At 39.6% G+C, this 15,682-nt stretch overlaps 1 protein-coding gene across 2 annotated transcripts; it reads right to left on the bottom strand.

The window, feature by feature from the left end:
* Positions 1 to 2,446: 2,446 nt before the first annotated feature.
* ccn5 (cellular communication network factor 5) lies at positions 2,447 to 8,590 on the bottom strand. 2 transcript variants are annotated; one of them, XM_026332810.1, is made up of 5 exons: positions 8,266 to 8,590; positions 7,056 to 7,272; positions 6,313 to 6,561; positions 4,539 to 4,780; positions 2,447 to 3,782 (listed from the first exon to the last, which is right to left on the bottom strand). In XM_026332810.1, exons 1-5 carry the CDS (start codon positions 8,326 to 8,328, stop codon positions 3,510 to 3,512), a joined length of 1,044 nt encoding a protein of 347 aa, XP_026188595.1. In that variant the 5' UTR covers positions 8,329 to 8,590; the 3' UTR covers positions 2,447 to 3,509. The 2 variants fall into 2 exon arrangements, with proteins under 2 accessions (XP_026188595.1, XP_026188594.1); XM_026332809.1 differs by having other exon boundaries at positions 2,447 to 3,785.
* Between the last annotated feature and the right edge of the window lie 7,092 nt (positions 8,591 to 15,682).

A 15,682-nucleotide genomic window follows, 5' to 3' on the forward strand; every position in this document is an offset into this window, starting at 1 on the left:
CAGCTAACGGGGCTAGGCTAGCTGGTTTTTGTTCAAAGGTGCGGAGCCGCGCTTCCAAATCAGTGACCCTCGCTTCCAAAGCTACCAGAACCTCGCACTTATTACAAGTATCATTATCACTAAAGGAGGCAGAGGAATAACTAATCATGTGGCACATGAGAGAGAGAGAGATAGAGGGAGAAGCCATGTTACTAGCTAGCTAAGCTAGGTCAAAATAGAAAGGTAGTTGACTAGTGCCGGAATGTGTAGCGGTTAATGAATTATTTAGAGAGTTTACTTAGTTTTCAGGTGTGTTAGACTAAAGCTAGTCTATTGCTAATCTGTAGACGAACTATACAGCACAACACGCTTGCAACAGGAAGTGATTCACTTACCCGGAAACAGTTCCTGAAACACAGGCACCACTCAGCACTTGTAAACTTTCACATTCCACAGGTTGGTAAAAGATCACTTGTCATTTTCAATGTCCATTGCTGTTCCTGCTCTTTTCAGGGGGGCTTTGCTCAGAAGCAGTGGGAACTGTTTATACTGTATATTGCACTGGTTTTGTATGCTAAGCTGCTATATGCCTTATACTATTTGTACTTATTTTATCTTATCTAAGTGTATTTTGCATGCCCTTATTTGTAATTTTTACATTGCACTATTTAGTGTTTAGAGTTCATCTGTATGCACCAAGTGTCTGAGAGTAACGAAATTTCGATTCTCTGTATGTGCTCTACATGTGGCAGAATTGACAATAAAGTAGACTGACTTTTGACTTTAACATTTACTGGGACAACTTCAGTTTCAGCCTTACCTGGTAAGTCAGATGTTTGGCAGGAATTTTCAACCTCTTGATAGAATAGACCACATTTCCATGTCTAGGCTTTAGTTGTGTGTTTGTCATTAAAAATCCATTGTCTTTGTTTGGTTTAGTGCAGTAATATAATGATCTAACCAATCTTGTCCACATACCGTTTGAGTGCATGCAGTGTCTATTATTGTTGATTAAAACACTCTGAAAGATAATTCTCTGTTCTCTCTGTACCTTCTGCAGGTGTCCCTGGTACTGGAGCTGTATATCGCTGATGTGCAGTTACTGGACCCACCAACCTGCAGTGTCTATTTGTTGTTTATTGTTGCTGTTCTTTTCTCTCTGCTCTATCCACTCACCCCAACCGGTCGAGGCAGATGGCCGCCCAAACTGAGCCCGGTTCTGCTGGAGGTTTTTTCTTCCGTTAAAGGGAGTTTTTCCTCTCCACTGTCGCCAAGTGCTTGCTCATAAGGGAATTGTTGGGTTTTTAGTTTTAGTTTTTGTAAAGTGCCTTGAGATGATTTGTATTGTGATTTGGCGCTATACAAATGAATTGAATTGAATTAATAAAGATTTGTGCTTCAGAAGCAGATTCTTCCATGAACAGAGTGATATTTCACTCCTCTACATCATTTCTTTTACCCTCTTCAGTCAGTCTGACTTGCTCACCTTTGAGATGTGTGAGATATCCTTATACTTTGACACACTGTACATTTTGATCTGTGGCCATGCATGTTCAGCAGGTTTGTGTAAGGCAGTGGTGCTCTCTGTTGATCATTCTGGGGCATGACTTTCCTCTTTGCTGCCTCTGTATGACAATGTATGAAAGTACTACAGAACTGCTTTATTAGGGATGGCCATATTCAGCAACATGTTCACATACCAACATACGGTCTCTTCACAGTAATAGCTCTCAGTACCTCCATGTGCGTAAGTACACTACACTCTTGTCTGAGCAGTTATCCAGCCAAGAGAACACAATGTAAACAGTACAGACACAGATGCTACAAACCTACAAGTGCTGTACTGCCCATTTTTAACTGGAACATAACACTTTAAGCATAACTCTCTCAGGTCGGCATGCAGGCAGTAGCCGTCAAGTCACTGCCCTGCTCCTGCAAGTTTCCAGCTAGTGCCCTCCCTCTTTTTCCAGAGTCAACAGGAGGGTTCTTGCCGTTTCTCCTAAACTTTGAGCAGCTGTTTTCCTCTTGTGGGCCTCACTCTAATTTCTGTCATCAGATTTCATGCACGCTTTGCTAGGAATCTCTGACATCCCACTTCCACCATGAACAGCCTCGGTGTCCAGCATTTGTCAATTGTCAGCTTGACAATCCTGGACAAATGTTCTGGTTGGACCGCCACGTCAAAATTTAAAATTACCTTCAGAAGATGCCGTTGATAAAGCAGCAGGTGTGAAGGTGATTCAGATATATTTAATCCACTAGATGTCAGGATGTGTGACAAGATCATGTAGACTGGAAATAAATAAAAAAGATAGTAATAAAAAGATGAATAGTAAGTTATTTATTTGGTTTCATTTTTCATTTGGAATCCAAAAAAAAAAAAAAAAATACTGCTCTAGTGCTGTTTGGTTTTTATCATCTCATCAGCAAGCAGAAGGAGGAATGACAAAGTAAAATGTTGGGAGAAGGTACGAAAAAAGTTACATAAGTTGTCATAAAACATCCATTAAAACACTACAATAACTTGGAGTAAAAATTAATGATATATGTAAAATATTTTAACTTTTTTTAACTATACACAGGAGACACCTTTCCAGAATTACAGTATTTACAGCAAAACAGAAGATGAAGTGCAAGATCAAACATGAACAAAACTATACAAGTTAAAAGTTGCATTGCTAACATTAGAAAACAGTATGATAGAGTCATTCTGTGTGAAATAAATTTCTAATATATCTATAACATACTTTTTTGAGACATATATGTAATGTAAATATATCAAAAATCTATCATTTTGACTAATTCACATCATGGTCAGTTGTCCTTCGTTCATAGTTTAGATTTGCCAGGGGAAATATTCAGAATTACAAGACATTCTTTGCCTCAGCAGAAATGCAGTTACACAGCCTCAGAAAACACCTGACTGAAAATGCTCCAGAACTCGCAATGGTTATATAATATTTATCACACCAGTTTTAGTGCTTTAAAACTGGCTGTTGACATCAGGTAGCTCTATACTTTACAGTTCTAAGTTGTTGTATCCTCAGAATTATAAAGAGAAAGTCTCAGTGCACATATTACAATGAATCCTAAAACTTACTTGCTTTCTTATATCCTAAACTTTTAGTTTATGGATTCTACACATTTCCATTGTCTTATAAACAGTATTTTCATCTTTGTCTTATCATTTGCTCCCCCTTTCCTTTTTCTCCTTCCTGTCATGCACTTTAAATGTGCTTTACTATTGTAAACTAAATTTGCATGATTTGCAATAATATAATAATAATAAGGTCAAAAGCACCAGGATAATGGTTTCCCAATACAAAGGACCAGGAGTTGTGAATAAGCACTGACAAAGGGTGTTCAAGCAAAAAGGTCAACATTCATCGAAAACTATTTTTATCGACACTACTCATTTTCTCTCTAAAGGTCCATTGATCAGAGGATTAGAGATTACTCTCGCTGTGCAGCCCCTGAATCAATCAGTGACATCATGCAGATGTGAATAAATCAATGCTCACACAGACTGATCAGGGTCTATATCCCCACAGAGCGGGGTTACTGAATGGTGAGTAGGGGCAGTTGTTGTGACAGACACACAAGTGGATCATCATCACAGCTCTCTTCAGAAGTCTGCCAGAGGGGCAGCGGAAAGTCACGTCAGTGGTGGTGGTTTGTTCTGGCATGCAGCAGCGAGAGTCTGTGCACTGTCCACAGTAGCGAAGCTGGTAGGCACGAGTGCTGTAGCAGCCTTGGTGAACAAGCCTTATGGGACCAGGTGATGTGTAGCTGGCCTTGCACTGCTCCTGCAGTCCCCACAGTGAAAGCAGACACACACGCACACACACATAAACAGTTGGAAGACAGAAAATAGCAACTAAGTAACCATAGGACTTTTATTTTGAAAAACATTTTAATATCTATATTTCACTGAAATAAACACACTATAGTTTCACTTAAAATTATTATACATATTATAACAAGGAATAAATATAAACCTAGATGCCTACATGTCTTCTGGTAAGAAGAACATAATAGTTATCATAGTGAAAATTATAATGAGGGCATGGTTAAGATCATAAGTCACATAATAAAAGTGCAAATGTTAATTGCAAAAGAACACACCTGCTAATTCAATCACTGGCACTGAATGTTATTATTGCACACAACATGATAAAAATCTGTCTTGCTTGACTTTGTTATTTCTGTTCACTCCATCTTAGTGTGTAGTGTCTGAGAAATATTTTGATAAGTAATTTCTAAAAATGTGTGTTGATAAATGATTACTTCACCACAAAAACATTTTCACACCTCCTCTGTGTGGCAGCTGTGCGCACAGTTTGTCCTCAGGTTTTGAGATAATCATCTCTAAAAAGTTTGTTTCCCTGTATTCTAGTGCATTACAGTTGCAATCCATCCTTTCAAAACTATAGGAAAAACAAAAGCATCTTTTGTGATTCTATTGAATTGGTGCTTTAAAGCCATGACAGGAACATGAAATCTTTCAACATACAGCTATAGAAATAAGCAGGCGGAAGCAGTGTGTAGTTGGAGCTTACCACTGGTTCTCTGATGGCAGGCTGAACTGCGTGGCAAGGCCGCACTTTACATAGACGAGTCTCAACTTGCGGCTTGCAGGCAGGATTCTGGTTAGAAACCCGTGTAGAGATCCCAGCACCACAGCTCTGGGAACAGGCACTCCACTGGGTGCTCTGCTCTACACAGGTGGGGGCAGGGGGGACTAATTTGTTTAGAGGGTGATCCCTGGCAAGACCAGGCCACAACCTGACAGGGTTCCTGGCTAAAGAAACCAAATAAAACAGAATGAGAGGCAAATTCAAATTTTCTGTCTGTGATAGACTGGTGAACAATCCATCGAAACTGGGATCAACAGCATTAACTATTGTCTACTATTATTGTTTATTCATAATTAAAAACCATACAAATGGGAGTATTTTCAGGCATGTTCTAAAGTTATAAAGACAATCAAGTGAATTTCTGGATGTTTTTTTGCAATAGTCATTAAAAATGATGTCACCGTACAGTGTTAAGCCACAGTCAAACTAAAAATATTGTTTTTGTAGCCTACCTCACTTTACTTACTACTCACTGAGCCATGTGTCACAGCCACTGCTGCAGCTCCAACTGCTGACATCTTAATAAGCAGGCCAAATCAGCAGCTGAACTACAATTACCAACCTTTGCTCTAAATTAAACCAAAGCACATGCTGACTGATGCCACTTGTCTGTGACTCATTTCCAGAAACTTTGTTTCTTACTCACAGAAAATCCATTCCATTCAGAGAGAGCTTTGGATTTTTGTGAATTTAAAAACCTAAGGCAATTTTTTGCTCTTTCCAAAACTTACACGCACAAATCACGATAATCAGCTAGTTTTAGGGCGTGACATGGCAACTTTTGAATACGGGAACAAAATGTTCCTTCAGTGTTCTCATAATGTGGTTTGACTCCGTGTTTAAAATTCCAGATGTTTTTGGAGTGGCTTCATTTCTTTCTCACATACACACTCCCCTTAAAGAGTAATGCAGTCTCTTCGTGTGTTTAATTGTCTCACAGCTGCAGTTGGTTGTTGTTAGGAAACTTAATGACTGAGAAAGAGTATGTTTTGACTCTTCTAAAGAAATGTTAGATATATTTGTACTTTAGGAGTTTTCCTATATTTGGACTTTAGGAGTGGTTAGACACACCCCATTTTAAAGCAAAATGCTCCAGTAAGAACGCCCAGACGACCACCAGTGACAAATCACATTCAAATGATGGAAGGATTAGGCTGCCATGAGGACTGATCAACCAGTGAACAATGAGAACAGTTGTAGCTGAGGAATCCAGTCATACAGTATTGATGACATACATTTACCATACTTGCTTTTCTGCAGAGATCAGAAGTCCACCTCGCAACACTTTCAAGAATCACCAATTAACATTAAGGGTTATATTTAATTTATGTAATCACTTAATAAATTCACTACCAGACTAGTTGCTAATTAAATGTGATGCTACAGCCAGAACGTGGTTAGTTTAGCTCAACATAAGGACTGGGAACAGGGGAAAGTCCTAGCTTTATATTTGTTTTGCAATCATCTCATCTCGATCATCTCTCAACACTTGGCAAGAAAGTGAATAAGCATATTTCCTAAAATGCCAAACATGTCAGAGTCCAACATGAAGCGGTATTATATTTCACTGCTGCTGCTAGTAAAACTTCTACTTTAAAGTATAAATTAAAGCTTACATCAAGGTATGTCTGATATGTTCTTTTTTCACAGATAGATTTGACATCGACAACTGAAATCTATACATTGTGGCGTTTACCTGTGATGGCATCCTGAATAACTGTGTTTTTGAGGTTTTCACACACCCACTCCTTACAGCACTTCCCTGGTAGCCGGATGAACTGTGGGTTGGGACAGTCTGGAGTAGGAAGACGACCAGTAAGAGGGCAGGCTGGCACACAGCTCAACCCTCCACCTCTGCAGTGGCAGTAAGTGTCACAGGAGAGGTAAAATGACTGGCCCTCATGGTAGGTGATGCCATTGATTTCACAGCCCAGATCCTCCTTACCTGTAAAAAACAGTGCATGTGCTGTGATTAATGTGGAAATTTGAATCAAGATGTGAAAAGGTCTTGAGGGTTGTGTAACAGGGGAGGACACAAGAGTTGCAGTTTTTTTCAGTGTTAGGTAGTTTTATAGGAAAAACAGTCCTTTCTACCAAGTCTGTTTTTTAATCCATCTGTGTTGTCTCTGCAATCGGTTATGGTCAAAGGGTGGTCGTTACTGGAAATGTGTCAACACAGCACTAGAAATAGAAGTTGAAATGTTTTTCAGTTCTGGCAGAGCACTGCCACCTGGCAGGCCATCCTGCTTTCCTGAGCAGACTCAAATACAATACAGTATGAACAGTTAAATATTAACCAGCACCAGTTAAATATTAACTGTTCATACTGCTTATGCAGACAGACTGAGGCACTATCACCCCCACCCCATTCATGCCATACATTCTGCGCTCTACCTATAGACACTGGCCTGAATATTGTTCATTACAAGAGGCACTCACTGACACACTCCCCAGGATTGCCAGGGAAGCTGGCACTGTAGTCACACTGCAGCCCTTTCTGGCTGTTGCAGGGAAACATCTCAGTGCAGGACTCGCCTCGCTGCCGGGCACACACCCAGCAGCACCGGCAGCCATCCAGCACCAGCGGGACTCCTGCGGGGCACTCAGTGGAGGGATCACGGCAAAGGCACGGCCTGTCACACAGCTGGCACAACACCTGCATGAATAACATGCACAGAGGCAGAGGATGCAAGAATGATGAGGTCTGTGATATAAAGAACATTGTTATTATCATGACCACCAGAATTACCATTGTCATTGAAATAATTATCTTCATTATTTTATTTTCATATGTGAAAGTGTACAGAAATTATTATTGGTATTCTCAGAAACTGCATTCTGGTATCCAAAAACTGTCAGGCCAAATCACTGTTTTCAATTACATGATTCTAAGCCAAAACAGGACAAGCCTAGTCTGACTTAACCAGAGAAGATGAAACCCATCAAGGTTTCCTGACAAAGACTTTAAAATACAGTCCAGCACTTGTCTTTAAGTACTGCCCAGCAACATGATCTAACTGACAAGTTGCTGCATACAATTTATTGTTAGAGTCACATAAATATAATTTTTACCAAGTATTTTTGCTTATATTTAAGGCTGAAACAATTGCTTACAGAAAAATATTTGGCAAGTATTATGATGATCAAATAGCCCAATCATTTTAGACAAAACAAAGATTCTCTAATCTGATGAACTTTCCAGGATTTGCTTTTTATGTTTGGGTTTTGAACTACTGGCAAGATAAAACAAGCAATGTGATGGCATTATTTTAGATTTGGTGAACATTGATTGGAATTGTTGTTTTTCACACAGTACAAACAGGAAACAAAAGATATTGCAGTTACATATATAGCATTACTAGTTAAAACCTTACTTATCATATTGGCACTCTCAGCTGTGTGTGGCCTTTCTGTCTAGATAGTATGGCTATAATCAGTGTCATCCATTTCAAATCAGGGTAGTGTTGCATTTCTTTCAGCACTCAAAGTGCAAACTGAAGAGAGAAAATGTACTTAAAAAAGAAAAATCAAAGCAAATCAGCTTAATTATTTGCACCTCTAGGCCCCCCTCTCTCTCACACACACGCAGAGAGAAGACAGTTACATCATTCAGAACTACCCACTGTAAATAAGCAAGAACAGGTCTCACCTGTGTAGCCATGCACAGCAATACAGCCACAGCTATCACATAGTCACTCAGCAGTCGGTCCATGGGAGCTTGTGTTGCTGATGGACCTCAGTCTGTCTCACTAACCTGTGTGACAGTGTGGTGCGACCAGTGCAGCTGTTTGCTCACTGCTCATTCGTGTGCCTCCTGGCATTTATAAAGTCTGGACTCTGATGTCATGGGCTGACTACCGTGTAAATAGTCACTGGACAAGCATTAGAAATGTTTCACATTCCTCCTCCCTACTGCCCATTTCCACTTCCAGACACAGACACATACACACGCACACCTCCACTCGCAGCTCTTTCCCCTTCTTTTTCCTCTCCTCCCTCTCTTTCCAGCCTTGTGGCATTCGAAGTATACACAGGTTAACACAAGCTGAAACATACACCAGCCCAGTTGTCTACAAGTCAAATCACCTTACAGGGCTTCGCTAACAATTTCTGAGTTAAGTTGACAAGATTTTATCTTGCTGATGTTTTTACAAGCACATAATAGAAGCTGAAAAGGCTTATGTAGAACAAATATTTCCACTGTTTTATTTTATAACTTCATAGTTGTAACTATAACTTCAACCAGACATTTTATCGTTCTCTTCCCTCTGGTTTCCATGGTGTAAGGGCAGCATGTCTGACATTGGCATGAACTTTGTGATCTCTTTACGTGTAAGAGAAGCTCGCCCCTGAAGACAATCCAAATATGAGCCTGCACACATTGTCAGATTTCTTTTATTTGGTAATAACTAAGCTGCTTCATTACTGAATAGTTAGAACAAAGACAGCAGTGCAGGAAGTGAGGATATCCAGTGTAACAGCTATTTTCATTAACCCAAACAGCATGTGTGTTGTGTCTCACCCAGTGAATCCTATAACCACTTTATCAAAACGGTGCTTTGAGCTCAATGCTCATTTCAACATATTAACATCCTCTCAATAAAAGTGTTATTGTACTGATGTTTTGCAGTTACCATCTTTATTTAGTATGTTACCATGCTAATATTTGCTAATGATCAGTAAATGCAAAGTTTAGCTGAGGATGGGAGGGGCCTGGTTATTTTGCATTTTTGTGTTCAGAAACTACAATATTCAACAGATTTTGAGTGTCCTTCAGTGTAGGCAACTATATACACTAGACAGTTTCATCACTTTGTTTTATGAAATAGCAGTAGATAACAGTAGGAGATAGGCTGTGGGTAAACACAGTTCACTGTTATAAAATATATAAATAAACCTTATGACCTGACAGTGCAGTAAAGTTTCTGTTAGGCTAAGAACAGATCTGAATAGATTTAGGGAAAGTAGTTTGGTTTAAAATAAGCAACTGTGGTTTAGGAGGTAGAGCTGACAAGACACAGATCTCAGAATAGCTTCTGTCATTCACTTATTCACGTATGTTATCAAGCAATTTAATAGTTGCCATGCATTGCTGAACCATGGCTATGCTTCCAAAGGTAAATACTCCTGGCATGATTGTTACCATATCATACACCTTCATTGTCATCATGCTTACAAAAAAACATTTAGGGAAAGAATGGGCCTTGGGTTACAGTGCTGACTGATAGAAAGCACAGGACACACAGGAATTAAACACATCTGTTGTTGGAAAGTCTGATGTTTCATAGAGCATCCATCCACCCCAACCTCCTTGCTCTGTATATACTATACATACTACATATATCATCGCATTTCCCCATAGTTTAACCATATCTATGATTTGATTTATGACGTCTAACCAGACTGCTAGATATTGCTTAAAATGTAAGTATGGATCATAATAAGCGGCTTGTGCAAACAACTTCTGGGGTTGCTTTTGTTTTTTGGGTTTTTTTTCTTTTTTGACAATTTAATTAAATTCAATTCAATTTTATTTGTATATCGCCAAATCACAATACAAATTAAATCAAGGCACTTTACAAAAACTAAAAACCCAACAAATCCCTTATGAGCAAGCACTTGGCGACTGTGGAGAGGAAAAAACTCCCTTTAACGGAAGAAAAAACCTCCAGCAGAACCGGGCTCAGTTTGGGCGGCCATCTGCCTCGACCGGTTAGAGTGACTGGATAGAGCAGAGAGAAAAGAACAGCAACAATAAACAACAAATAGGCACTGCAGGTTGGTGGGACCAGTAACTGCACATCAGCGATATACAGCTCCAGGACCAGGGACACCTGCAGAAGGTACAGAGAGAACAGAGAATTATCTTTTAGAGTGTTTTAATCAACAATAATAGACACTGCATGCACTCAAACGATATGTGGACAAGATTCAATTCAATTCAATTCAATTTTATTTGTATAGCGCCAAATCACAATACAAATCATCTCAAGGCACTTTACAAAAACTAAAACTAAAAACCCAACAATTTCCTTATGAGCAAGCACTTGGCGACAGTGGAGAGGAAAAACTCCCTTTAACGGAAGAAAAAACCTCCAGCAGAACCGGGCTCAGTTTGGGCGGCCATCTGCCTCGATCGGTTGGGGTGAGTGGATAGAGCAGAGAGAAAAGAACAGCAACAATAAACAACAAATAGACACTGCAGGTTGGTGGGACCAGTAACTGCACATCAGCGATATACAGCTCCAGGACCAGGGACACCTGCAGAAGGTACAGAGAGAACAGAGAGAGAGGGAGACAGCACTAACTAGGGGAGAGAGAGAGAGCACAAGGTTAGTGACATTCAATGGTGGAATATACATGAGGTGGGAGGAGAGAAGAGAGGGGAGGGGAAGGGGGGGGGGGGGGGGGGGGGGGGGTTAGGGTAGGCGAGTTCAGTGCACCGATGGTCCTCGGGCAGTCTAGGCCTATAGCAGCATAACTAAGGGATGGTTCAGGGTTGCCTGAAGCCAGCCCTAACTATATGCTTTATCAAAGAGGAAGGTTTTAAGTCTAGCCTTAAAAGTACAGAGAGTGTCTGCCTCCTGAACCCAGGCTGGGAGCTGGTTCCACAGGAGAGGAGCTTGATAACTAAAGCCAATATAGGAGAAGTATGATCTCTCTTGCTAGTTCCTGTCAGGACTCTGGCTGCGGCATTCTGGATTAAGAGTAATTAACTAGAGGCCAAGGTTATGCCATCTAGAGAAGCTATAATTTGAGAAAAGTTATTTCTGAGATTTTTTGGCCCAAATATAATGACTTCTGTTTTCTCCGAGTTTAAAAGTTAAAAGTTACTGGTCATCCAGGCCTTTATGTCAGTTAGACAGGCTTGAAGTCTGGTTAACTGGTTTGTGTTAACAGGTTTAATAGATAGATATAACTGAGTGTCATCTGCATAGCAGTGGTAATTAATAGAGTGCTTCCTAATGACATATCCTAAAGGAAGCATGTACAGGGTGAACAGAATCGGTCCTAGCACGGAGCCTTGTGGAACTCCATAACTAACTTTTGTTTGTGTGGAAGGTTCATCATGGACATGAACAAACTGGAATCTGTCCGATAAATAGGATTGGAACCACTTTAACACTGTTCCTCTGATACCAATCACATGCTCCAGTCTCTGTAATAAGATGTTGTGGTCAATGGTGTCGAATGCTGCACTAAGGTCTAGGAGGATAAGTATTGAAACAAGTCCATTATCTGAGGCTAAGAGAAGATCGTTGGTAACTTTCAACAGTGCTGTTTCTGTACTATGATGTGCTCTAAATCGTGATTGAAAATCTTCAAATAGTTCATTCCTGTGTAAGTGGTCTGATAGCTGCTTAGCAACAGCTTTTTCTAGGATTTTAGAAATAAATGGCAGGTTGGATATTGGTCTATAATTAGCCAAGACTCCTGGATCAAGACTAGGCTTTTTGAGTAAAGGTTTGATTACTGCAGTCTTAAAGGCCTGTGGTACGTAGCCTGATACTAGAGATAAATTTACCAAGTCCAATAAAGATGAGTTCATTAATGGCAGGGTGCCTTTAAGCAGTCTAGTCGGGATGGGGTCTAAGAGACACGTTGATGATTTCGATGAAGCAACTACTGATGTAAATTCAGAGAGATCTATGGGAGAGAAGCAGTCTAAACATAACTGAGGTCCTACAGATGATTCAAGAGCTACTGTAGTAGAAGATTCATTTATTGCAGGTATAGAAAGAAACTCATAAATTCATCACTGCTGAGAGCTAAGGGAACACTGGGCTCAACAGAGCTGTGACTTTTTGTCAGCCTGGCTACAGTGCTGAAAAGAAACCTGGGATTGTTCTTATTTTCCTCTATTAGTGATGAATAGTATGCAGTTCTGGCTTTACGGAGAGCTTTTTTATATGTTAGTAGACTGTTTTTCCAGGCTAGAAAAATTTCCTCTATGTTTGTGGAACGCCACTTCCTTTCCAGCCTTCGTGATGCCTGCTTTAAGGTACGAATATGTAAATTATACCATGGGGCTAGTCTTCTCTGATTCACTAACTTCTTTTTCAGAGGGGCTACAGAATCGAGCATTTCACGCAGTGAGGTTACAGCGCTGTCAACAACATGATCAATTTGGTAGGGAGTGGGATTGAAGCAGCTGCCCTCCACTGTGTTGGCACATGGCATAGATGTAAATAAAGATGGAATCATTTTCTTAAATTTATTAACAGCGTTGTCAGATAAACATCTGCTGTAGTGGAATTTTCTTCCAAATGCTGCATGGTCCATCATCATGTTTATACTTGGCATAGATGTAAATAAAGATGGAATCATGGACAGGTGGACGGTACACAGTGACAAGTAGAACTGGTTTTTGTGTTTTCCAGTTTGGATGCGAGAGACTAAGAGTGAGGCTCTCAAATAAGTTATAACTGTTCTGAGGATGAAAGTTTAACAATAAGTTTGAGTGGAAGATTGCAGCTACCTCCACCTCGACCTGTGCTTCGAGGAACATGATAATTTTTATGACTGAGAGGGGTTGATTCATTCAGAATAACATATGACATAATCATCCTGCTGTAACCAGGTTTCAGTAAGATAAAGTAGGTCAATTTGGTGATCAGTTATCAAATCATTTACTAACAGAGATTGAGATGAAAGAGACCTGATATTTATTAATCCACATTTGACATTTCTGTTTTTCTGTTCAGTAAGAGGAGTGGTCTTACTTTTTATTAAGTTTTTATGAATAACTCCTCTTCTGTTAACTTCTGATTTATTTGATTTATATGTTCGAGGGGCAGACACAGTCTGTATGTGGTTTGAGGGAAGCGGCGGCTCTAAGGAAACTGCAGAGAGGCGTTTTAGACTGAGTCTCTGCATCCCGGTCCCCACCCTGGATTGTCAGGCTTTAGGTTGGCTAATAAACTCGGCCAAATTTCTAGAGATGAGAGCTGCACCATTCAAAGTGGGATGGATGCCATCTCTCCCTACCAGACCGGGTATTCCCCAGAAAGTTGTGTATGAAGCCCACATCGTTTGCTTGGACACCACCTAGACAGCCAGCGACGGAACGACGACATGCGGCTAAACATGTCATCCCTGGTCAGATTGGGGAGGGGTCCAGAGACTAAGGTACTAACCTCAGACACATAAATGCTCTGGCAAAGAACAAAAGGATTTGGAGGTATAAATAGACACAAAATAAAAGACAATTAAACACAGGTGGAACTAATCATACTAGCGAACATAAAGCTACCTATGATCAACATAGCCGACATACAGGAACTCAGACACCAAAATAAAAGTCCAAAACCGGAAATAGAAACTCACCCCGTGACAGAAATCAGACAGTCAGTGGTGGAAAGTAACTATATACATTCCCCAAAGTGCTATATTTAAGTACAATTTTGAGGTATTTACTTGAGTATTTTCATTTTATGCTACTTCATACTTTGACTTCACTGCATTTCAGAGGAAAAAAAATATTGTACTTATTGCACCAGATATACTTTATAACTTTAGTTACTGGTCCATTTTCAGAATCAAATGAGAATATAGTAAAACTGTTGATCCCAGGTGGGAAATTCACAAGTTACCCACCAGTATGTACTTTAATTATAATAATTATATGATAGGTAACATTAGCTCCACTTTTACCAGCTACAAAATTAAATTTCTAAAATTAGTAATGCATCATAAAATATAATCTAAAATATAAATTATATTAATATGAGACGTGTCGTCAAGTACTTGTGCTTTTGTTACTTCAAGTACATTTGGCAACTAAGAGAACACTCAGACTCCAGATGTTCAAATAAAATGGCATGCAGTCAGGTGCATAGGGCAATTCATAGTAAACAGGAAGTAATTTTGCATACTCTGTCAGTCATGCTCTAACAGTTAGGGTTGATATGTTTGTTGCTAGCTTACAGTTATTGTACAGTTGATACCCTGGCTGTTTGGGGCAAAAAGGCCCTGTGAAAATGAGCTTTTCCTTCTGTCTGAACACACATTTAGTGTTTTTCACTATTTTATGTGAGAACTAAACAACTAAAATTACAAAAAACAGTGCTAGTATTGAGAAGACTTATCTAGCAACTGGTTATATGTATCTGCATATTTGTAATTTGATGCAGTGATGCCAAATCACTGTGACTGATTTTAGTATGACTCAGAATGAACTGCTGTGGGCTGTGACAGGCACAAGAAATACTCAAATCTTCTCACAAAACAATGCTTCACAGGTACATAACAAAGTTTAGTTCTACACACAGAACATGTGGTAATTGGTGTCTGAGGTTTTGGTACCATGTGCGGCTGAAAACTTTCCAGTCAATAGCATGTTGGCTCTGTCCGATCTGCAGGTATGCCTTCAGTAAGAACAGCAGATTAGCCAAAACTGCTGGAAGTCAGAAAGCACACGTGAGTAGTCTAGTCATGATGTTGATGTACTAAGTACTGACTCATGATTCCAGTAAGACTTTTGGATAGGTGATGAAATAACATGGATCACCACCACACCCTGTCGAGGTCACCGTCTGAGCTGTCTTAATTTATTCAAAGTACAATAAATGCTCAAACTGGACTGTGTGTTCTGTCTGCTTCCCTACCATCTCTCTTTGTGTTTCTCCTTCAACAATTTCCTCTTTTAGCAACATGGATTGACGTTTCCCTGAAAGACAGCACTGTAGAAAATGGCATCTTTGCTTTGATATTAAAAAACATAATTAAATGAGTTTTGGATAATTTTATTTTTTATTTAAAGCCACTAGAGCAAAATGAGCATGAAATTTAATTCACCTTTTTCACTCAGGATAAGCACAAAAATCTAGACAGTAGCCTGAAAATTATTTTAAACATGTTGGTCATAAAACTTTTAATAGGGGAAAGAAAGACAAGAAAGAAAGAAAGATGAGAAGGTAAAGTAAATGTTAAACACTTACATAATAAACAGTAGTTTCCAGTTGTTTCCTCTGAAATCCCTAATGTGAAAATGCAAAGAAATAGTCCAGGTTTAGGCTGTTACAGAAATAGGATATATTCAGTTAAAGTTGTAATGAATGGTCTAA

The sequence above is a fragment of the Mastacembelus armatus genome, chromosome 7 (assembly GCF_900324485.2).
Source record: "Mastacembelus armatus chromosome 7, fMasArm1.2, whole genome shotgun sequence".
NCBI classification, from domain to species: Eukaryota; Metazoa; Chordata; class Actinopteri; order Synbranchiformes; family Mastacembelidae; genus Mastacembelus; species Mastacembelus armatus.